This window comes from Muscardinus avellanarius (genome assembly GCF_963383645.1).
Source record: "Muscardinus avellanarius genome assembly, chromosome: 9".
Classification (NCBI taxonomy): Eukaryota; Metazoa; Chordata; class Mammalia; order Rodentia; family Gliridae; genus Muscardinus; species Muscardinus avellanarius.
Window position 1 is genome coordinate 107,493,363 of NC_137795.1, and position 17,435 is coordinate 107,510,797.

The 17,435-nt window shown below is 44.6% G+C and overlaps 1 protein-coding gene across 1 annotated transcript in view; it reads left to right on the forward strand.

Annotated features, from left to right (window-relative positions):
- Positions 1 to 415: 415 nt before the first annotated feature.
- CUL1 (cullin 1) overlaps positions 416 to 17,435 on the forward strand; it is a gene marked incomplete at its 5' end in the record, with an annotated part of 44,989 nt that continues 27,969 nt past the window's right edge. The window contains 6 exons of the mRNA XM_080700998.1: positions 416 to 555; positions 9,584 to 9,758; positions 12,584 to 12,751; positions 15,675 to 15,725; positions 16,140 to 16,230; positions 16,898 to 17,061. Coding sequence (XP_080557124.1) covers positions 416 to 555; positions 9,584 to 9,758; positions 12,584 to 12,751; positions 15,675 to 15,725; positions 16,140 to 16,230; positions 16,898 to 17,061 — 789 coding nt within the window. The remainder of the gene's footprint in view (positions 556 to 9,583; positions 9,759 to 12,583; positions 12,752 to 15,674; positions 15,726 to 16,139; positions 16,231 to 16,897; positions 17,062 to 17,435) is intronic.

Genomic DNA, 17,435 nt, shown 5'->3' on the forward strand with positions numbered 1-17,435 from the left:
TAACAGAGTTTGTTGTGCTTCTGCAGAGTTGTATCCAGCTTTTCTCATGAACGTGATAGTCAGATGGTAATGCGCAGAACGTCTCAGTAAGCCTGTTTCTATTCACGGGCCGGCCGGGCGCTCGCCACTGCAGCCTGTGGGCTGGGGTGGGGCCTGCTCGCGCCCACAGTGGAGCACTTCTGTAGGTGTGCGTCACCTTGTCGCCGTCCCCAGAGTGTCAGAGAGAACTCACCAGCTCCCTTTGTCTCCTCTTCAGGGTTGCCTGCAATGAGATTTCCTTCTCTACATCCAGAGGACATCCTTCTGAGCTGCTGTGAATAGATTTGGAATGATACTATATATTTTCAACTAATGGAGAATTAGCCGTGTCTTGAGTACGGATCGCCGCACTGGAGACTTGAGAACATTGCTCACAATGTCATCCAGCAGGAGTCAGAATCCCCACGGACTGAAGCAGATCGGCCTCGACCAGATCTGGGACGACCTCAGAGCTGGGATCCAGCAAGTGTACACCAGACAGAGCATGGCCAAGTCCAGATACATGGAGCTCTACACGTATCCTCCCGCTTGAGCCGAGATGGCTAGTTTGTTTAGCACTTTGTTTAGAATTTTTATTATTTACTAGTAAGACTTCAGTTATTAGAAATTTTATATCATACTTCCTCTTCCCAGCTCATCCTGTTGTCTAATCACCTAGGTCATTTTTAGGTTTAAGTTTTTGAGCAGAGGTAAAATAGGCTAGTTAGTAGAGTAGCCTTTTGCAGTGCTGGTCAGTATGGTAGTCACTACGTTCATGTGAATTTTACATTGGAAATATAGTTGCTCCTCCATGTCTGTGTGTCCCCCGCCCGTGGATTGAACCAACTACAGATTGAACATATTTGGGAAAAATTGTTTGTCCTGAACATGTACAGACTTTGTTCTTGTTACTGTTCTCTAAACAATACAGTATAGCGGCTATTTATGAGACATTTTGTTAGGTATTATAAATAATCTAGAGATGATTTAAAGTGTATGGAGCCGGGCGTTGGTGGCGCACGCTTGTAATCCCAGCATTGGGGAGGCTGAGACAGGAGGATCGTGGTTCATGGGCAGCCTCAGCTACTACTTAGTGAGGCCCTTTGCAACTCAGTGAGACCCTGTTTCAAAATAAAGAATAAAAAATAGGGCTGGGGGTGTAGCTTGGAGGTCAAATGCCCCTGGGTTCCATCCCCAGACCCACGCACACACAAAGAAAAAAAAACAATAAAAAATTGGGCCGAGGGTGTAGCTCAGAGGTAGAATGCCCCTGGGTTCCATCCCCAGTACCGCCAAAAAAAAAAAAAAAAAGACAAAATACAGTATATGAGAGACTGTGCATTAGTTCTATGCAAGTACGATATCATTTTCGTACAAGACTTGAGAGTTCATGGATCTTGGTATTAAAGAGGGGCGCCCTGGAACCAGTGCCTCATGAGTACTGAGGAACAACTATAATTTAAAAATGTTACTTCATTGGTCACAGTAGCCATGTTTTTGGCTGCTCCCTAGCCAAACAGTAGAATGTATCTATCAGAGTATATCTGTCATAGAAAGCTCTGTAGGCAGTGCTGGCCTGGCCTGGCGTCATTCATCTGGACGTCATCTGTGGCTGCCTTTGTGTGACTCTGTCCAACTCTTTGGACAAAGTTGTGTAGTCGCATCTCAACCAGCCTTCTCTGCAAAGCTAGGGATGTTTCCTGTGGCTTTATGAGAAGTTTGTTAACTCTGTCTAAAGGAGCGTCACGTAGAGCGAAAGCCTCGCAGTTGCGGTTCTCTTCTACAGTACGGTGTTGAAAGCTCGTCTCTTTTCTCACTAGCAGGTGATGTGGGGACTGTGCTGTGTGCGACCGCGCAGGGTGTAAACGCTTTCTACTAATGAGCTTCTCGACTTTCTCTATTCCAGACAAACAGGAAGTTGAAAGTAGAGAGCAAGTTGCTGCTGACCCCAGGCTTTAAAGTTGCTGATTTAATGGAGATTTGTTTAGATCTGTGATGTAGAGCAGGGATTATCTAACTAGAGTATGTGACACTCTATTATGCCCTTACATATGTTGTTAATTTAGAATCCTTAAAAAATAGCTAGGCACGGTTGTGTATACCTGTAATCCCAGTATTTGGGAGGCTGAGACAGGTGGGTTGCAGGTTCAAAACCATCTTCAGCAAATTAACCAGATTCTCAGCAACTTAGTGAGACTCTATTTCAAAAAATAAAAAAGTATAAAATAGGTCTGGGAGTGTAGCCCGGAGGTAGAAGGGTTTCCAGGAACCACAGTACCACCAAAAAAATAATAATAATAAAATAAAGAAGCCAGGCGCGGTGCCGCACGCTTCTAATCCCTGTGCTTGGGAGGCTGAGACAGGAGGGAGGACTGCACAGGTTTGAAGCCAGCCCCAGCTACTTAGTGAGGCTCTCAGCAACTTAGTGAGACCCTGTTTCCAAATAAAATAGAAAATAGGTCTGGGAGTATAGCCCGGAGGTAGAAAGCCTCTGGGTTCCACCCCCAGTACCACCAAAAAAATTAATAAAAGGCAGAGGGTATAATTTGGAGGCACAGTGCCTCTGGGTTCAATCTCCTATATGAAAAGAGCTAACAATAATTTATATAGATATATGTAAATCAGAATTTATTGTGTATACACACATACTCAGTTATGTAAATATGTTTCTACTATAGAACACTTGAAACAGCTTTCTTGAAGTACAACTCACCACTTAGAGAATGTGCACTGCAGTGGTTTCCAGTCTGCAGATTCGCAGCCACCACTGTCTGACTTTCAGAACACGGCCCTGCTGAAAAGCTGCTTTGCCTCATTAAATACAGTCACTCCTCGCGCTCCTCCCCAGCCTCAGGCAGCCACCAGCCTACTTCCTATCCCTATGAATTTGTCTAGTTTGGACATTTCGTATAAGTGGAATTAATTATGTGGCCTTCTTACCTGTTTTATTTAGCCTCACATTTTCAGACTTCATCCTGTAGCGTGAGTCAGAACTTTGCTTCTCTTTATTGAATTTACTGAGCTGTGTGGGCATCTTACCTTCATCTGTCTGCTCCTCAGTGATAGCTTCTGGGTTATTTTTTACTTTGGGGCTGTTGTGAATACTGCGGACTAGCCGTGTGTTCCCAGTTCTCTTGGGCATACGCCTACCAGTGGAACCGCTGGGTCACACAGTACACAGGACACTTGGAGAAAGACCGAGCCTTTGCTGAGTGAGGAGGTAGTCTACCCACAGGGCTCCGACTTGCTAGGCGTGACTTTTTTTAATTGTGTAAGTCATAAAGCTGAAGGTGGCGTTTCCAGCAGTGAGGCATGATCCTAGGTTGGATTCGTGGTATACACAGACCAGGAGAGCACTTTTGTAGTGACGGAGGACATGTGGACACACACAGCTTGCCGAAAAATAAAAAATAATGTATCCTAAAGTCAGGTACAGTAACTAAGACAAAACTTTTGACTACGTCCCAGTCCACATTTCAGTAAAGACTTTCCACATAGAGGGGAAAGCCGTCTCCGCTCGCAAGCGGGGTCTTTCTCCTTCAGCCATTGAGTGGCATTGCCTTGGTTGCTCCGTGCTATCACATATCCAGAAAGGCTAAAGCACTCACAGAAGCATCGCGAGTGTCCAGGTGTTCCCACCAGTACATGCGCTCTTAAGACAGGGCCTGGGACAAAACAAAGAATAAGAGAAATCAGAGCTTTTCCCCAGGTTTGCCTATTCCGACCTCTTAGCTTTCGTGGGATACTCGGATGTCTTTGCTGGGCACACCTGCATCCCAGTACTTAGGAGGCCAAGACAGGAAGATCGCAGGTTCAGGGCCCCTGCTTCATAATAAAAAGGGCTGGAGTTTGGCTCAGGGGTAGACTGAACTGGTTCGGTTTCTAGGGTCACACACAAACACCCAGCTCCGTATAAGCTCAGGAAGGGGAGGCAAGCCCGTGAACCTCACAGCACATCGCCCGTCCACGAGGTGGTTCTCAAGAATGAAATCCCAGCTCTTGAGCGAGCAGCACAGGCGCTGCGCAGGTCGCCCAAGGAGCCCACTCTGGTGGTGTTGATGTCTGTTTTTTCTCTGCCTGCATGAGTTCTGATCAGCTTTGGTTTTTTTCTTCCAGTAGTGCTGTACACTGAAGTCGTTTGTTCTGCCCTGTTTCAAGCCCTCATTCCTTCCCAGTACCACAGGGCACCATGAGCATATCCAGAATTCGCACTTGACCCCCGCTCTGACGGGCACACTCGGGATCGCCGGGCGTGGCCCCGCACCCGAGTCAGTCTGCCGAGCTCTCAGCAGCCTGCGCCAGGTGCTTTGCGGGTCAGGGTGCTGGATCGTTCGGTCCTGCCGCTGCAGAGTGCAGTGGAGGCACCGCCGCTGCTGCTCGGATCGGCCCGGTGTCCTGCCTTCTCTCCGGTGTGGCAGGGGAGGATTCCAGGTGGCAGCTTCTACCCTGCCTGCCTGCTGCAGACTCCTGCACCCCTAGTCCTATTTTTTTTTATTCTTTATTTTGAAGGTGGGCTCACTAAGTAGCTGAGGCTAGCCACAAACCTGCAGTCCTCCTGTCTCGGCCTCCCGAGCACTGGGATTGCAAGCGTAGGCCACCACACCCCACCCGGCTCTATTCTTTCTATCTTTCCCTTTTTCTTTCTTTCTTTCTTTCTTTCTCTTTCTTTCTTTCTTTCTTTCTTTCTTTCTTTCTTTCTTTCTTTCTTTCTTTCTTTCTTTCTTTCTGTGGTACTGGGGTTCCTGGAAGCCCTTCTACCTCTGGGCTACACTCCCAGACCTTTTTTTTTTTTTAAACAGGGTCTCTTTTGCGGCTGGCTTCGAACCTGCGCGATCCTCCTGTCTCCGCCTCCCAAGCACGGGGATTACAAGCGTGTGCCACCACGCCCTGCCTCTATTCCTTATTTTGAAACAGTCTCACTAAGTTGCAGGGACCTCACTAAGGTATGTTTCTTCCTCTTTTTTTTTTTTTTTTTTTTTGTGTGTGTGTGTGTATGTGTGTGTGTGTGTGGTACTGGGGTGGAGCCCAGGGGCTACCTCTGGGCTACATTTCCAGACTTATTTTGTATTTTATTTGGAAACAGGGTCTCTTAAGCCAGCTGAGGCTGGCTTCGAACCTGCAATCCTCCTGTCTCAGCCTCCCAAGCGCGGGGATCACAAGCGTGCACCACCACGCCCAGCTCGCTTTTGACTTTCATTACAAAACTCCAACCACTTGTTTCTTAAAAGCCAATTAACTAAGGAAGCAAAACTAAACAGAATCATTTTCTACCATCATTTCTTTCCTAAACACAATTTAAAATAAAAATTTAAACAATTAACTTCTATTAAATCATCACACTCAGCCTTAGGTCTATTTGCTGAGGAAGGGATGTTAAAATCTCATCCTCTGATTGTGGAATTTCCCTTGCTCTTTGATGCTGTCATACTTTGTTTCATGTCTGTTGAACCTCTCATTAGGGAAGTATACACTTTTGATGGTGTCTTTTTAATGAATTCCATTTTTACCTGAAATGGCCTTCTTTACCTATGACAACATATTTTGTGGTGTTAGTTTCAGGCCCTTCACTTACGCCCATTCCTGCTGCAGGGGAATCATTTCCTTCCAACCTCCTCGTGTCTTTCCATCTGGATCGTATCTTTGGTGTCAGCATTTAGAGTGATCTTGCTGTTTTTCCTTTCTGACCATCTCTGCCTTTTGATGGTAGGTTGGCCTATTAACATTTATTATAATTAATACTAGTTTGATTTTAGGCCTTCGTTTGATTGGGGTTTTTTTCCTCGCATTTAAATTTTTCTTTGGGGCTGAGTGTAGTACACTCCTGCGAGGCCAGTACTCGGAGGCCAGGGCAGAAGGATCTCAGGTTCCAGGTTTCTGGATACCCCGACCGTAATCCAGAACACACGCTGTGTCTCTTGACTGTCTAAAGTTCCACTTCCCCACCCTTCAGCTACCATAGAGTTTGCTTTTCAAAACACATTTTTAATTTTTAGCCTGGAAAGTAATATATTGCCAAGAAACAAGTCAGGCTGAACCAGATAAAATGCCACAAATGTAGAACCAAGCCCCTAGAACTGGATGCTGGGCACAACGCAGCAAACTCAATGTCCTGCTGGCCTTGCACAGATGTGAGGGGAAGCCTTGGGTGTCTGAAAGATGAGGCGCTAAAATGAAGGTGCTAAGCACTGCGAGCCTCCGTGTAGCCGCAGGCGGTTCCCCAGAAGCCCCTGACCACACAGAAAAGGAGACGCCCCGGCCTGGTGAGCAGGGCTGCCGTTGCCAGGGAGCTCTGGAGCACTGGCCCTGCCGCAGCCCACTCCCCACAAGGCTCGGCTGCTCTGCGTGTGCGGGCGGAGGCCTCTGGAGCCTTGGTAACCCAGATGCCTGGCACGCGAGCTGATAGGATCGGCTTGCTCGGACATCTCCAGGCTGGGACTTAATGTGAAAGCCGCCCAGATGGCGAGTTAGTTACAAGCACAGGAGAGCCCACTGTGAAGACGGGCGAACGTACCACAGAGCGAATTAGAGCCCCTGCGAGTAGAGGAGCCTTGAGAGACGGCCTTCCCGCTCACTCAGTATGGTGAGCGCCGGGAAAGAATAAAGAGAAGGGAGCCAGACACTTTACAGAGAAAAAGAGGTTCCGTGGATGCACACGATGCCATCAGCATTAGCAGCAAATGCGACATTGCTGATGATCACTTAAATAGATGGCAGATCCGAAAACAAACATTTGAAGAAGGTGAGTGACGCAAATGGAGCATTTGACTGGCGGGAGAGAACGTGAGCGAGCCCAGCCGCCTGCAGTAGGAGAGGCCGCCGGTGTGGAGGTGACCGTTACAGGAATTATTTATTTTCTTAGTGGTGCTGAGGATTCAGCCAAGGGGCATTCTGCCTCCAGCCACACCTAGCTCTATTTTATTTTGAAACAGTTTTGCTAAAGTGCTGAGGCTGTCCTCAAACCTGCAATCCTTCTCTTTCAGCCTCCTAGGTACTGGGATTACAGGTGTGGGCCTTAACAAGAATTTAAATAGAATATATAACCCCCAAAAAATACAAGACTTGTGATGGAATAAGCAAGTCGCCCTTCCAGTAGAAGGGGAAAAGGGAGAAAACAAGCATAGAAAAAGCATAGAAAAAGAATTGAAATTCAAAACCTGGTGGTAAAAGTTAATAAAAATGCCATTATAGCCGGGCGTGGTGGCGCATGTTTGTAATCCCCATGCTTGGGAGGCGGAGACAGGAGGATCACGCAGGTTCAAAGCCAGCCTAAGAAGCCTAAGATGGCTTAAGAGACCCTGTTTCTAAATAAAAATATAAAATAGGTCTGGGAGTGTAGCCCAGAGGTAGAAGGGTTTCCAGGAACCCCAGTACCTCAAAAAAAAAAAAAAAAATGCCACTATAGGTCAGTATAAATGCAAAGCAAACTTTCTGAAATTATGAGAATGAATTTTTTAAATATTCGGTATGTTGGAAGCCAGGTGTGGTGGTGCGTGCTTGTAATCCCAGCATTAAGGAGGCTGAGATAGGAGGATCAAGGTTTTTCCGACATCCGTCGCTACTTAGGCCCTTTGCAGCTCAGTGAGTCCCTGTTTCAAAATAAAGAATAGGAAGCCGGGCGTGGTGGTGCACACTTGTAATCCCAGCATTCGGAAGGCTGAGACTGGAGAATCGTGGTTCACGGACAGTCTCAGCTAGTGAGGCCCTCTGCAACTTAGTGAGACCCTGTTTCAGAATAAAGAATAAAAAATAGGGCAGGGGGTGTAGCTCAGTGGTCGAATGCCCCTGGGTTCCATCTCCAGACCTGCAAAAAAAAAAAAAAAAAAAAGAAGAAGAAGAAGAATAGGGCTGGTGGTGGGGGTGTAGCTCAGAGGTAGAATGCACCTGGGTTCTGTCCCCACTACCACACACACAAAAAAATCAGTTGTTGGAATGGTTTATGATAGATGTACGAAAACCTAGAAATATGAAAATAGACAATAGAATAAGGGTATTTGAAGAAAATTCTATCCAAAAGATAAGTATAGCCATACATAGGTTTCTTTCTTTCTTTCTTTCTTTTTTTTTTTTTTTTTTTTTTTTTGGTGGTACTGGTAGTGGAACCCAGGGGCTTTTCTACCTCTAGGCTATACTCCCAGACCTATTTTTATATTTTATTTGGAAACAGGGTCTCACTAAGTTGCCGAGAGCCTCACTAAGTAGCCGAGGCTGGCTTCGAACCTGTGCGATCCCCCCCAGCTCCATACATAGGTTTCTAAAGCAGGATTGTTCAGAATAAACACACCTACCCCATAAAGTTAAAAGAATGAATTATCGGGAACACAATTCCAAATTTGTTTTTGTATTATTAAAATACTGTCACAAAATATGACAGGTATTTTAGAGAATTAAAAGAGAAATTGACAGAAAACATGATGGCCTTGGGAGAGTGCCATAACACGCAGTATCAAACAGGCAAGTCAGTGACTGCAGAGACGCCACGGGCAGCGCTGACCAGCTGGCTCAGTCCTGTGCCCAACAGAGAACGGGCAGCTTTTCCAAGTGACCACTGGAAAAATCCACCACAGTCACCCCCCGTTACAAATTTAGAAGGGGGCATTGCAGAAAGAGCAGAGGTTTAAAAAGACCAAACAAGGGGGCAGTACACCCGAGAAGAGTGCGGTGGGCCGTGTGCTGGGAGCGGCGGCGCACACAGACCTTACACAGAGGAGTAGGGGGGCCGGAGGACAAGCTCAGTGTGCTGGTCAGGATCTCCAGTGCGGAGACAGGCGTGTGTGAGCCGCTGAGGAAAACGGGACGCACTGATGGCCAAGTAAGAACCCCCCGGTGATCTCCATCCGTGAGAAAGGGAATGCACGAACAGCACGGCTGCGCGCCCATCGCTGATGAAGGGCACATCTCCAAAACACAATTACAGAAGACAATTTGGTATTTTAGTGGATAGCAGAAACGTTTGTTATGTGTTAACCGTGTGTGTGTGTGTGTGTGTGTGTGTGTGTGTGTGTGTGTGTGTGTTGCTGGGGATTGAACCCAGGGGCATTCTACCTCTGAGCTACATTCCCAGCCTTTATTATTTTGAAACAGGGTCTCACTAAGTTGCAGAGGGCCTCACTAAATTACTCAAGCTGGCCATGAATAATCCTGTCTCAGCCTCCCAGGTCCCAGGATTACAGGCGTGCACTACCACACCCAGCTAACATGGGGTTTTTTTAAGGCAAAATAAAGATTGCAAACTGTCCAGATCCTATGTCTGCATTTTGAAGTTTTTGCTAGACATGCCCTGTAACTATCACCCTAATCAAGATAAAAAGGTTTTGAAATAGAATGTCACTAAATACCTGAGGCTGGCTTTTAACCTGCAATCCTATCTCAACTTCCTCAGTATTGGGGTTACAAGCATGGGACATTGCACCTGGCTGGCTTTATTTGCAATGTGAAATATTTTCTTTAGTTTTTGGCTGGTTTGGGTTCTATTGAGAACATCTTAGTGCTGAAGTATAAGGAGACGTGTTTCTGTTAGTCACGAGCTGTGTCTGGCGCACGTTGGTTTCCTTACCGGCCCTCCCAGCCATGTGTATAACTACTGCACTAGTGTACACCAGTCAAACCAAGCCCGGGGAGCCGGAGTCCCTCCGTCCAAATCAAAGAAGGGGCAGACGCCCGGAGGAGCTCAGTTTGTCGGCTTAGAATTGTACAAACGACTAAAGGAATTTTTGAAGAATTACTTGACAAATCTTCTGAAGGTAAGATGCTTTCTGGCTGTACTGAGCATTTATAATAACATGTTAAAAAAAAAAAAAGCAAAATGACGATCCCATCTTAAATGCTATTGCTTGACCTCACTGTTGGTGATTTTAGGTGTTAGCGTGGTCTCAGAGATGTTTGCATGTTGCTTAGTCTTTTACCTGTTATAAAGATGAAGCCTTCCTTTGTAAGCCCTGTTCTGTTTCCTAATTAGTTAAATTAGAAGTTTTTGGTATCCTTTTACCATGATACTGTAGTTTTGAAAGAATATTCCTGTACTGGGTATAGAACCTACGGACCTTCCACCCACAAGCTATATCCCTAGCTGGCTTCAAACTTGAGATCTTCCTGTCTTAGGCTTCCAAGTGTTGGGTTTACAGGCATAAGCCACCATGCCCCATTATAATTGTAAAAATGTGAGCCAATTTGTATCTGGTTGTTGGAAACTGGTGAGCCTCTTCATTTAAGGCCCACCATTACATATTCAGATAACCTACATTTTGAGCCCAATATGGTGCTATCCATCAAAACTTGTAAACTGGCTGGGGATATATAGCTCTTTGGTAGAATGAGGGAGACTCTGAGTTCAATTCTCAGCACTGAAAGAAAAAAAAGTCAACAATTACAAGGTTATTTAGCCGTGGATAATCACATTGGTCAGAAGTGATTTTGTGTTTTTTAAATGGTCATAAAGAACATGCCAAAGCTACTATGTGCTGTGCTCGGGACTAGGGCAGATGTCACTGCAGTCGTAGCCCTCCTCTCAGGACTCACTCCGCGCCTTTGCTTGGGCAGCGGTGGGCGAGCCTCCTTCCGTCTTCGTGCATGGTCGCAGAGCAGGCGAAGCCTTACACCCGCCGCAGCGGGGCTCCACGCCGCTTCCTGGTGCCACACACTTCAGAGTGGATGACAGCACCTCTCTACCCTGGGAAGCGGGGCTGCTTCTGTGTGTTTAAAGATTTTTTATTTACACAGATAATATGCAGAATTTTGAGGATGCTGCAAAATTGTTTCTCTTGGTTTTTAAGTGAATTGGAAACATGTCATTATAACAGTCTGTGGTTGATTGACCGTAGACTGTGATTAATGTAACATGACATTCAGGCTCCCCAAACCTTAATGTGTCTTTCTCTTTGGAAACAGAACATCGTAATCACTTATTTTTTGGTACCAAAGAGGAGGACAGTGTGTAGTGTTGTGTAAAAATATCGATAGCCAGGCTTTTAGTGATATTTTTGTATTTGAAAAAAGGTGGGTTTATTTTTTTCCTTTTAAAAAAAGGTTTGTCAGGTACGTGGCACAAGGCTGTAATCCCAGTACTTGGAAGGATAAGACAGGAGAATCACAGATTCAAGCCAGACTCAACAACTTAGCAAGACCCTCTGCAACTTAGACCCTGTTTCAGAATAAAAAGATAAAATAGAACTGGAGGTGCAGCTCAGAGGTAAAACACTCTGGGGTTCAATCCCTAGGACCATACACAAAGGTTATACTCTGATCTGGGATCATTTAACTTTACATTTTAAAGTTTATTCCATCTTATTAAGGGAAAAAACACTTGATCATACCTAGACGCAGTCAGGTTTTTGCGTGGATGGTCCGGCCGTGCGAGCGCCGTTGTCGGAGCTTCGTCTGGCCGAGCCGGCCTGGCCGAGCCGGCCTGCCGCGGGAGCCTCCCCTAGGCTCCTGCACAGCGCCGGGTAATGGTGCTGTGGTGTTCCCAAAGGGGAAGACGTGCTTTCTGGATTCCCTGATGCCTAGGAAAAAGTTTCAAGCTAGTTTTCCTCAAAAATTTGCGGCTTTAAGTTGTGGAAATATCAGCAATTATAATTTTGGAAAATGTACATTCTCTTCAGGAGATCTTGTTAAGGAAGAAATATTGCACCATTGTGCTTAATTTTGTTTTTACAAAAGTGCAACAGATGAGCTGGGCGTGGGGACGCACGCTCGTAATCCCCGCGCTTGGGAGGCTGAGACAGGAGGAGCGCACAGGTTCGAAGCCAGCCTCAGCTCCTTAGTGAGGCTCTCAGCAACCTAGTGAGACCCTGTTTCCAAATAAAGTATAAAATAGGTCTGGGAGTATAGCCTGGAGGTAGAAGGCCCTGGGTTCCACCCCCAGTACCACAAAGAAAAAAAAATGCAGCAGATGACCACAAAAAGCTCTCTATTTTTTATAGTTTTGAGTAAATTTAGGAAGGAAGGAGAAGCATTTAAAATTTGAATGTTAGGTCCACATTCTGAATTGTTAATTGGACGTGTTAGTTTTTTTAACAGGAAAAATAGTTTTAAAAGATGATTTTGAAGTGAATTTCTTTGTAAGAAGTTTTCTTCCTATTCTGAAAGTTGAGAGTGCTTTTCAGGATTGTTGGTACATACTTAATGCCACAGATAAAGTTCTACCTTAATTTGATATGACAGAATTTTTTGTGTATGTATGTGGTACTGGGGATGGAACTGAGGGGCTTTCTGCCTCTGGGCTACACTCCCAGACCTATTTTTTTTTAAATATATATTTTATTTGGAAACAGGGTCTCACTAAGCTAATGAGAACCTCACTAAGTAGCGAGGCTGGCTTCGAACCTGCGCAGTCCTCCTGTCTCAGCCTCCCAAGCACTGAGATTACAAGCGTGTGCCACCATGCCTGACTTATGACAGAATTTTTTTACTGTGTTCTTGGAAGAATCAATATAAAATTGGTCTGGTTTTGTACATAAAGAACCTATCTGCAACCATATGCATCGGTGTATTTTGGCGTTTTAATTAACTTACCTCTAAAGCAGTTCGCAACACGCTAGCATCTTACGCCTTCGTGACTTACGTTTAGGATGGGGAAGACTTGATGGATGAGAGCGTGCTCAAGTTCTACACCCAGCAGTGGGAGGACTACCGATTTTCCAGCAAAGTGCTAAATGGAATCTGTGCCTACCTCAACAGACATTGGGTTCGCCGTGAATGTGATGAGGGACGAAAAGGAATATATGAAATCTATTCAGTAAGTTTTTTTTTAAGCCTTCTAAATGTGTTTCTTAATGATATGTTGTCTTTAAGAGGATAGAGGCAAATGTTAAGATGTTTTCAGGATAATTTTCATTTATTAATAAATGAACCCTCCCTTAAGTATTTTGTGACAAGAAATTAAGATGAGAAATTGGAGCTCTAAAATGCAACTTGGAAAGTTCTGCCTTTACTTTTTAGAAGTGTCTTCTTTAGCTGGGCATGGTGGCGCACGCTTGTAATCCCAGGACTTGGAAGGCTGAGACAGGAGGATCACGGTTCAAGGACAGCCTCAGCTGCTTAGCAAGGCACTTTGCAACTCAGTTAGACCCTGTTTCAAAATAAAGTACAAAAAATAGGGCTGGAGATATAGCTTGGAAGTAGAATGCTCCTGAGTTTCGTCCCCAGTACCACACACAAAAAAATAAAAAATCAACTTCCATTTACCAGTCAGTAAGGTTTTTTAGGCTAGTTGGTTTTCAGAGTTATGGTTCCCAGTGTCACCTGGGAATTTATTGAAAATGTGAATTCTCGGTGCTGGCTGTACCGGTTTTATGGTGGCTTTTGCACCCTCTGCACAGAAGTAAACTGCCTTACTGAGTTTAAAAAAAAAAAAAAAAGAACATGTGAATTCTCAGATCTCATCCTAGACTTAATTAGAAACTCGGGAGTTGGAGCTCGCGGTCTGCTTTGGAGCTCCGGGTGGCTGGGCACAGTGGAGTCCAGAACCACTGTCGAAAGCACTGAAGGGAGCCTTGACCCGGAGCAGCCGCCCGGCGCGAGAGCCGCAGGCAGCGCCTCCTTGAACACTGCCGTTAAGACGTCGGACTCGTGTCCCGAGGTTACCTCTACATGCGAGATCCTTGCTCCAATGGCAGCATTTTGCTGCTTCGCTGTTGACTCTTAATTAAAAGAACAACATAAATGTAGTCCAGATGCGTGACTAACTTTTATCATTTATGTAAGATAGGGTTTTAACAAAATTTTCTAGGTTTTATTTTTTGATTTGACCCTTTTTAAAGTCACCCAAAGTTCTGTACACCATGTAGCGTTGAGTGCGTGCACTGTGGAATGGCTGCGGTTGCCCTTGTCTTTTCTGTGCAAAAATGCTTTCTTGAGCCGCAGAGTTGGAGTGAGTATGGTTTTGGTTGATTTCTGTTTGGAAATCCACTTAACATGTTTACCCTACAGCAACATCTCAGACTCCTAAAAACAGGCACAATTTTTAGACTTTGTGTGTACTTTGCTCAGTTAAAATATAAATGAAAAAGCAACAGGATACGATAGAGGATGTATATGTCCACTGCTTTTATTATTTCTTAGATCCACTCTTCAAACCCATACTTCTTTTCACCCTTAAGTGCCGTAGCTACTCTTCGGCGGTGCAGTGTACAGCTGATGGGCTCGTTTAAATGTTGGCACACAGTCGGGCGCCGCGGCGAGACTCTTCCCTCACCTGTTCTGAAGTGCCTTGCTTACCTTTGGTCCCGCTTTTTCATCTTACCTGGCTCTTGCTGTTTTCCTGCGGAACAGCAAATAACAAGAGTCCGGTTAGGTCTGCCTATGGGTGTGGTGATTTCGAGAAGAAGTGAGAATAAAGTTACTTTCCTAAGGTTTAGACGTCCTTGGCCATGGCGCTCCTGCCACCGCGTCACTCCTGGCAGAGGACAGCAGGGGAAAGGTACTGTGCAGGGGCAGGTGCTCAGGCCCCTCCCAGGAAAGGAGGTCCTTCCTCCAGAATCTTCAGACATCGTAGACATAGGTCCTAGTAGTGAAGTTTTACTTTTCTAATATTAGCATTAAGGTATGCATTGCTCATGCTTTATTACAGTTATCTTACTCTTGGCTGACATGGTGGTGCATGCCTATAATCCCAGTACTTGAGACGCTGAGACAGGAGGATCACAAGTTTGAGGCCAGCCTTAGCAACTTTGCAAGGCCCTCAGCAGTTTAGCAAGACCCTGTCTCAGAATGAAAAATAAAGGGCTGGGAGTGTGGCTTGGAGTTAGAATGTCCCTCGGTTCAATGTTCAGTACCAAAAAAACCCTCTTTTCTCCTAAACATTGCTTTCATGATGTTTATTTAACATAGATACTACTTTGAAAGTCTTTGGCACAATAGATTAAATTTACATATGACATTTCAGAAATATCTTTTATAAGCCCAATTGTATCTGTAGTTAAATTAATGAAAATAAGACGAATTTATGTGTAAATAAACTTTTTCCCAACAAATAGTTTAAAAGTCATGTATGACTTACAGTAATTCGTTTTAACATAACTCCCGTGGGAAGTTTGAGGAATTAGATAAATAGGCTATGTAATATTTGCACATTCAAGTAAAAACTGCATCTCTCTGCACAGTCAGACACAAAAGTGAGTCCTGGGACTCTGGACAATTTATGTACCGTCAGCTTCTCCCCTGATGTGCATGGTTGGTGCACACAGCCGTGTACATCCACGAAACCACCGCCACGGTGGAGACACAGAGCTTGCAGAGTTTATCATCTGGAATTTGTCTTAGTATTAAGAAATGTGATAAGTGGAATTGTTTTTATTAAGTCCAGTAGGTCAGAAATTACATTTGCTTGATCCAGAGAAGAAGTTTATAGGTTAAATCCAGTGTTGCCCTTTAAGCTGATATGCATGTTTTCATTAAAACTTTCCTTATACATTAACTGTTAAAATGTGAGCTCATAAACGTCTGTACTTTGTTACCCCTTGAAGTAGTTAACTCAAAGAGATTGGCTCCTGATTTCATTATAACAGACTGTTTTTACCAAGTTGTAATAAAAATGCAATTTTTACTGCGTTTGGGGTCCGGTGATTTTATTGACTTTAGTCGTGGGGATACAGTGAAGTATAGCTATTTGATACATTTCCTTTGTTTTTTGTTTTTGTTTTTGTTTCCTTTTCATCCAGCTTGCATTAGTGACTTGGAGAGATTGTCTGTTCAGGCCGCTGAATAAACAGGTACGGGTGTGTGTGTGTCTGTCTTTCCCTTTTAAAGTCCTCTCCCAGGCCAGGTGTGGGCGTGCACACCTGTAATCCCAATACTCGGGAGGCTGAGACAGGAGGATTGCAGTTTGAAGACAGCCTCAGCAAGTAGTGAGGCCCTCAGCCACCTAGTGAGACCCTGTTTCAAAATAAAAATAGGGTTGGGGGTGTAGCTCAGAGGTGGAACGCCCCCGGGTTCAACCCCCGGTGCCACCTAAGTAAAACGTCTCCCTTCCCGTCTGATGCTCGGCCTCTGTCGTCTGCACCTTCGCAGTCTCGAGTATCTGCCCCCGGCATTGCTTAGTGCCTTCGCGTTACTAAGGGATATGTAGAAAAGTGCTTTGTATTCTGCAGTCTCTATATTTGACTTTCTCCGTGTTCTTTCTAAAGGTAACAAATGCTGTATTAAAACTGATTGAAAAGGAGAGAAATGGTGAGACCATCAACACAAGGCTGATCAGCGGAGTCGTGCAGTCCTACGGTGAGTGAGCCCTTGGCCTCGTGCTCTTCCCACATGGCAGGCGAGGCAGTGCTCGTAGAGATCCATTTTAAATACGTAAATACACCAAGGATGTGCCTGGCGTTACAGAGTCCTCAGAATTCTCTTTAAGCCAGTCTGATATTATTTGATTTTACCCATTATAAAAGTTGTTTGATTCTTGTACCTTAAGGAAATTTTGATGAAAAGAAATTTGAACTATTTTCTAGTCTCATACTGAGTTGCTAGATATAGATAATGTGGGAAAGTGTTATTGAACTAAATGATAACCAGAAATCTATATCAGCTTGAAAAACTGAGATTGAGAAACTGAAAAAGTAATACAGTGTTTTAAAAACATGGGTAGCACTATATTTTGTGAAAGTTTAAAATTTGAAATTTTTATTGCTTTTTAAAATGTAAAAGTTCTCTAAGTGAACTTTATAATTTTAAAGCATAGCTGGCCAAGGGTCAGGTTGCTTGGTTTTTAAACATCTTAGCTCTTTTCCTTTTCAAACAAGTGTACTTTGATACTACTAGTGAGTTACCTTGCACTCTCCAGTTACACTGACCTTTTAATCATAACTGAACTGAATGCAGCGCCTGAGTATTTTCTGTGAAATATAACAAAAACTAGGGTAATTGAAATATAGCTCATATTTATTTCTAGTGGAATTGGGGCTGAATGAAGATGATGCATTCGCAAAGGGCCCTACGTTAACAGTGTATAAAGAATCCTTTGAATCGCAATTTTTGGCTGACACAGAGAGATTTTATACCAGAGAGAGTACTGAATTCTTGCAGCAGAACCCAGTTACTGAATATATGAAAAAGGTAAGCTTCCATATAGTACGTACAGTACTTAAGCCGCTGCTCCCCGGGTGAGTTCTCCTCGGCACTGTAGCCTCCTCCCAAGGCGCCGGGCACCGCGGCCGTGTGGTGCGGTAGCAGGAGGGGCGCATCTCCTGATACTCCCAGGGGTTTTGTCAGGCCATCTGAGTCCTGACTGAGGTCTCTGCATACCTTTCTTGTTTTGAATTGTGTCTTTGGAATGTGGGTCTATATCTGGTGGGAATCACAGTCTTATCATGTCCCCGAAAAATGTTAATAAAAAGTTGTTTTCACACATGCAATGTTAAAAGTTTTTGCCCCTAAAACATTCCCTAGAATCTAGAATACAGCCTTTCACATTCATATTAGGGGAGAGA